The sequence below is a fragment of the Podarcis liolepis genome (assembly GCF_965112155.1).
Source record: "Podarcis liolepis genome assembly, chromosome: W".
NCBI lineage: Eukaryota > Metazoa > Chordata > Lepidosauria > Squamata > Lacertidae > Podarcis > Podarcis liolepis.
In genome coordinates, this window is record NC_139568.1 from 33,935,950 (window position 1) to 33,941,949 (window position 6,000).

Consider the following 6,000-nt stretch of genomic DNA (forward strand, 5'->3'; position numbering starts at 1 on the left):
AAAAGCCGCTAATAGCGCTAATCTGCTAATCCTTCAATGGGCTTGCTTCGCAAGACGAAAAAACCGCTAGATGAAGAGAATCACAGAACGGATTCTTTTCGTCTTGCGAGGCACCACTGTACTCCACCAACAGGTTGTTCTGGATAGGCAGCTGAAGGTCTTGACATGGAATGAAGCTGGTTTCCACCACCAGCCCACTTCCTTTCCACATGTGTTTTTTTTTATGGTGGTGGGGGTGTCTGCGCTTGGAAGCCACATGGTGGCGGGTAGGGAGCAGCTGAAATTGCAAAAGCAGAGCATGGACTGATTTTAAGATTTATTCCTCCTTGGTGGGAATGCCTGAAACTGTTTTAATGCCTTTGAAATTTAAACAGGGATTTAGTTGAACCCCACAGTGGTAGCTAGTAGGGCACTGTGGACATAGCTGCCCATCCTGAGCCAGCCTTACATACAGGGTTTTTTCCCATCCCTAGGTGTCAGAGGCTTTATGCTGTCAAGACGGCATAGATAAAACTCCGGGCTCACGGTCAGTTCCAATCTATTTGATTTATTGACAAAGTTCAAAAGTACATCTCCAGTGTTTCAATTAACGTCCGACCCCTTTGGCACAGTTGCCGTGTCTGCTCCCCCCCCCCTTTATTTTTACCCAGCATGCAAGTCTGCGGAAACCCCGCCCCTGACTTCCTCTGTGTACAGAATGACTTGTTCCAGGCTCCTCCTCCCCCCCCCCCCCGCCTCTGACTCGCTGTCAGATGACAGGCTGCTAATGATCTCTTTAGGCTCTCTATAAGTGCTGGTTTCTGTTCTTAAATCTTCTCCCGTCTTCCTCTCCCTGACACTAGGTTTCTGAAGAGTCTGCAGCAATTGAATATCACCATCACCCGAGCCAAGTACAGTCTCTTCATCCTTGGACACCTGCAAACGCTCATGGTACGTGGAAGAAGAAATAAAGACCTTTGTGGAGGGTTAATGGTGGTGTCCTGGGCTTGGCCCAAAGACACCTGGATTTATACACACACACAAACTCCCCATATCACCTCCAAAAGCTATAAATCAAGCCTACTTCATAGGGTTGTTTGGAAGGAGAGCATAACAGGATTCAGGGGTGCCCACAGGATTTTCTGAGCACAGTACCCTGTATAGATTGGGCCCTCTGCCCACACTTGCAAAAGAGGGCACACGTTGGCTCTGCTGGCTGTGGCAAGTGGGAGTTGTAGTTCAAAACATCTGGAAAGCATCAGGCTGGCCAAAAGGTGTCGTAAGTAAGTATGTATTTTGAACCAGCAGTGTTAGGGAAAATATTGGGCAGCATTTGCTTATTTATTGAATTTATGTTCTGCCCAAATGAGCCCAGTGTAGTAAACATGCCACACACAGAATAAATGTTAAAGCATTCTAAAAACAGCTACGATTAAAAATCGGGGGGGGGGGGGCTTTCTCTCATCCAGTGATCTCAGCATTGCTAGGAACAGTGTTCTTCAACCACCAAAAGTGCCTGGCTAAACAAACATGTTTTCAAATGCCTCCTGAAAGGCAATGATGAGGGAGAAAGGCATAGCTCCCCAGGGAGGGCATTCCACAAAGAGGGAGCCACCACTGAGAAGGCCCTGTCGCTTGTGGGTGCCCAGAGGAACCTGAAACTCAGGTTTCATAAATTATAAAACAATTAGGTTACTTTAGGTCTTTCCACAATTGAGCTTAAACTGGCAATACTATATTCCAGAGCTAAGGAAGCTCTGCTGCCTCCCAGTGTTGCTGGACTACAACTCCCGTCTTCTGACCTTTAGCTATGCTGGCTGGGGCTGGTGGGAATTGGAACCCAACAACACAGCTTCCCCACCACTCCTATTTTTCATGCAAGACCAAGCATGGCACTTCAGGGGGTGGACCATTTGATCTGATCCACCAAGGTTGTTCGTGAGAGGCTGTAAGGGCAGGGACTGGGAATCCTACAGCCCTACAGATGTTGTACAACTCCCATCAGCCACAGCCAGCATAGCCAATGGTCAAGGGATGGTGGGAGATGTACTTAAGCAGCATATAGAGGGCCACAGAAGTTCTCCACTCGTCTCAGTGTTTTAAAATGCCAAACTGTGTGGTGGGGAGGGTTTATTTCAAGCAGAGAAAGGGATCGGGTTCTCTACCATGCCACTTGCTTCTGCGCCATCAGACTCTTCTCTATCCTGACACTTTTCTCCCAGTCAGGCTCTTGGACTGGGAGTGAGCCCTGTCGGGAGAAAAGTAAGTGGAGTGGGGGAGACCTCAGCACCCTCTTTCCCATCCTGCCACTTTTCTGTGTGAAATCACAATCACTCACATACGTATGCACTCAGTCTTATTATGGTCACTTTTGTCAGTCTTGTACTGCAATGACTTTGCCACTAGAGGGCCTCCAATCCAGATTTATCCATTTGGAAGTCCTGGTGATGATGGTTTGCTGATGCTCCTGTAAAGTGGCAGAGTTGTTAGTGGACTTGCATTAAACAATATTTGTTTCTCTGTCACTGGTGGTTCTATAGCTGCAGTGAGGAGGGAAGGATAATTGTAGCCTATGTACAAATGAATTGGAGGGATTCTCTGTTGTGTGTTCAGAAGCCACTGTTTACCAGTGAGTGCAATCCAAAGGAAGTTCTGTGTCCTAATTTCTACTGACACCCATTATTAGTGGTCTTTAGTATTTCAGATTAATTTAGCCAGTCTTTTTCAAGCTAAGGTCTCCTCCATTTTTCCTTGTGGAATGCTGTTGAGAGGCATACTCCAAAAGCAGATGGAGCCAGAGACCCACACAATCACACTCGCCCTCTCCTGCAGTGCAACAGAAGTTAGAAGAATCTCCTTAGAGGGAGCAGGTGGGATTGACAAGTTGAAGGGTGGTGGGCTGACTGGGAATGCTGGGGGGGACTGATTTGGTCACCAGGTTCCTGTCCCTGCCTTCGAAGAAAAGAGAACTGGGAGCAAGCTACAACAGCCTCTACTTTGAGGCAGCAGGATTAACTTCGAATCCATGAATTTTCCCAACTCTTGCTTATAAACCGTCACTACCGCACCTGCCCAGTCTCCTGTCCTAATAATTTATTGTTTCTTAAAATAAAATAAAAACCATTGTAGGAAAATGAAGATTGGAATGCTTTGATTCAAGATGCTCAGAAAAGAGGTGCCATCATCAAGACCTCCAGTGCCAAATACAATGTTCCTTGCTATGCAAGTGATGCTAAGAAGATCTTGAAGCCCATGGCAGTCCAGCAGAGCCAAACAAGGACAGGTGAGTGCAGCATCTGAGTTGCATGGAGCTCCTGGACAACATACCTGGCAATACTCAGCTGGTGCTCCTGCTCCAGGAAACAGTGAGGCATGGCCCTTGCCAGTATCTCAGGATTCCTCTTCCCTAAAGCCATTCTTTCCTACACAGGCTAAACCTGTCCAAGAGCTGGCCAAAAGATCCAGCAATGAAAGTGAAGGCCTCAGATGAATTGCTGGAAATCTAGGCCCCCCTTGATGCCAAGCGACAGAGGACAATGCAGTAGCCCCACAGTCCCTCCCGTATACTCAGAACCTTTTATTGTGGCTGCTGGTGTACTTTGCTCCACAGCCTTTTCCTGGATTGCAAGGTCATCTGCCTGAAAGATAATGCATAGTGATTGTTTTCTATATCATGGAGAGTTAGGCAGCCTGCGTCCTGTGCTGTAAACTTCAAGAAATCACACACTGTAAATGTTGGGTGTAGTGTATATTTGTACGGCATGTAGAGAAACTTATCTTTTAGAGGTGAAACAGGCCTGGCTGTGGCCACAGTTAAATCACATGCCACCGGGGCGAGTGTCCTGACATGTGCCTTGTCACATGCAAACAGCTCACCATGAGAGTTTGGCTTGCTGGTGTCTCAGGTTAGCATGTCCACCCCTCATTGGGCCAGCACGCCTGGGTGAGTGCTGAAGTTGTTCCTGCTGCCATATTTCTTTCTGGCCCTAAAATTTAATTTGGCGAGAGCGACACCACTTATTTCTTAGTTCACATTTTTATTCTTTTGTATACATGATAAAAATATTTATAGATAATAATTTGAAAAGAAGGCACTGTGTACATAATGTTGCAACAGGGAACATAGCAGGCATTTCATAGAAGTGATTTGTGCGGATTTCTGCAAGTGTAAAAGATGAAGATTTCCTTTTGCATTGGATCTGCTGCCACTTATGAGCCAAGGAGCCATGGGCCAAGTGCATCCTCACATTGCAGCCTCCCCGACAAATTGACATCCAGCAGTCTGGCAAGATGAGCTTTGGCAGGAGAGACTGTAATCTAACCTGGTGCCTTCCAGATGTTTTGGGCTACAATTCCCATCAGCCCTGGCCAGCTGTATGACGCTGAAACTGATGTGAGAGCGCAAAACCTTCACTGACTGGGGCTGATGGGAGTTGTAGTCCAAAACATCTGGACAGCATCTGGTTGGAGAAGTTTGCAGGCTGGAGAGGACTGTTGTTATGATTATCACTGATGTTTTGGAATGTGTTTCTAATGTACATCGCCCTGAGATCTTTTGATAAAGGGCAGTATATCGATCAAATCATTATTATTACTACTACTCTGACAGTTAATTCTTGGTTTCCTTCACATAGAACAGGAGATCAAAAAATGCTATTCAGCAAAGTGTTCGAGCAGCATTAACATTTTGGTACAACTGTCTGCTTCTTCAGTGTAATAGCTGAAATGTAAATTTAAAAGTACATTTACATTTTTTGAGAGATGATTTTTAATAGAGAGGAGTTCCCTTCAGCTATTTCCCTCATGCTCTCTCTTGTGTCCAACTTGTGAAGTAACCTCAGTGGCCTTACAACTATTTAGTGTGCTGTACCCAAGGCGGTAAGGTCAAAGGAAAGGAGCTAGACAAAGAATGATCCAATAAGTCCTCAACAGCAGAACAGGCGGATGATAATGGTATGCTACAATGGCTGTGAGGGCGGATGAAGGCTGCAGCAGATAAGAATCTACTGGTTGTCGTGATTACTCAGGCCATCAGAATAGAGGCTTACTGCGAAGACTGCACGTTGGTCAGCGTGCACTGATCTACACACACACAAAACAAATTCACAAACAGGCATCTTTCAAAAGCCAGTCCCAAACCTGTTATGACCAATTAGGTCCTTTTAATCTGTTTACATGTTTAGCATAGATGAGACCCAGTACACTCTAGGAAGGCACAAGTAAACCCCAGACAACCAATAGTGGATTTTCTCTATAACATTGCTTTATTGATCAACAAACATGACAAGACAGGGAACATGCACTCAGTCATATACGCATCCATACATCTCCCAAACTCACCACTCTTCACTGAATGGGCCAGATTCAGTAAGAGTCACGGGTGACCAGACGCCAGCGCTGTCAAATGTCTGGCACGCAACTGAGGCTGGAGAGCTTTGTCATTTATACACCTTGTTCATTTGATGTGTGGCATTACACAACTCCTTGCTCCTTGTTTTTAGCATCTCATATCCTTGTCCTTGGCATCATCTCACAACTCTTATCTGAATGTTGTGTAAAGTTTTGCAGCCCACCTCCAAGCCTCCTTGCTGTACTGTTCCCGGCACACACAGTTTTTGCCAAAACAATGTGATGTTTTCCACATTCCATTAGCGCTTATACATTTTTGTCTACTTGAAGAAGCCATCTGATCTGAAAAATACAAATATTTAGGTTACAAAGCTATAAAAAATAAAGAAAAACAAAGCTCCTGGCCAGCAGACGTGCCTTTAGCCTTTTGTGAAGCTGTGCCAGCAAACAACGCTTTGTTTTTCCCTGGCGCGGGCTCTTCACCCTCCCTCTGCTTCGGGCCATCTGCAGGCGTCTGCCTCTGTTTACCTTTGCCTTTCCGGCCTCTGCAAAGATGACGTGCTGTTTTCATATCTGAAGTTGGTTTTGTTCTGTAAGCTCTAGTTTAATTCATGTTTTTCACTTTTCACCATAAGCTTTGTTTTTCACAATGCAAGAATTCAATATTTTATT

General features: G+C 45.6%; 1 protein-coding gene across 1 annotated transcript in view; it reads left to right on the plus strand.

Moving 5' to 3' along the window:
* LOC310697710 (putative helicase senataxin) overlaps positions 1–4,730 on the plus strand; it is a 109,092-nt gene extending 104,362 nt beyond the window's left edge. The window contains exons 15-17 of the mRNA XM_083484420.1: positions 843–930; positions 3,109–3,262; positions 3,425–4,730. Coding sequence (XP_083340546.1) covers positions 843–930; positions 3,109–3,262; positions 3,425–3,450 — 268 coding nt within the window. The 3' untranslated portion in view covers positions 3,451–4,730. The remainder of the gene's footprint in view (positions 1–842; positions 931–3,108; positions 3,263–3,424) is intronic.
* Positions 4,731–6,000: the final 1,270 nt, after the last annotated feature.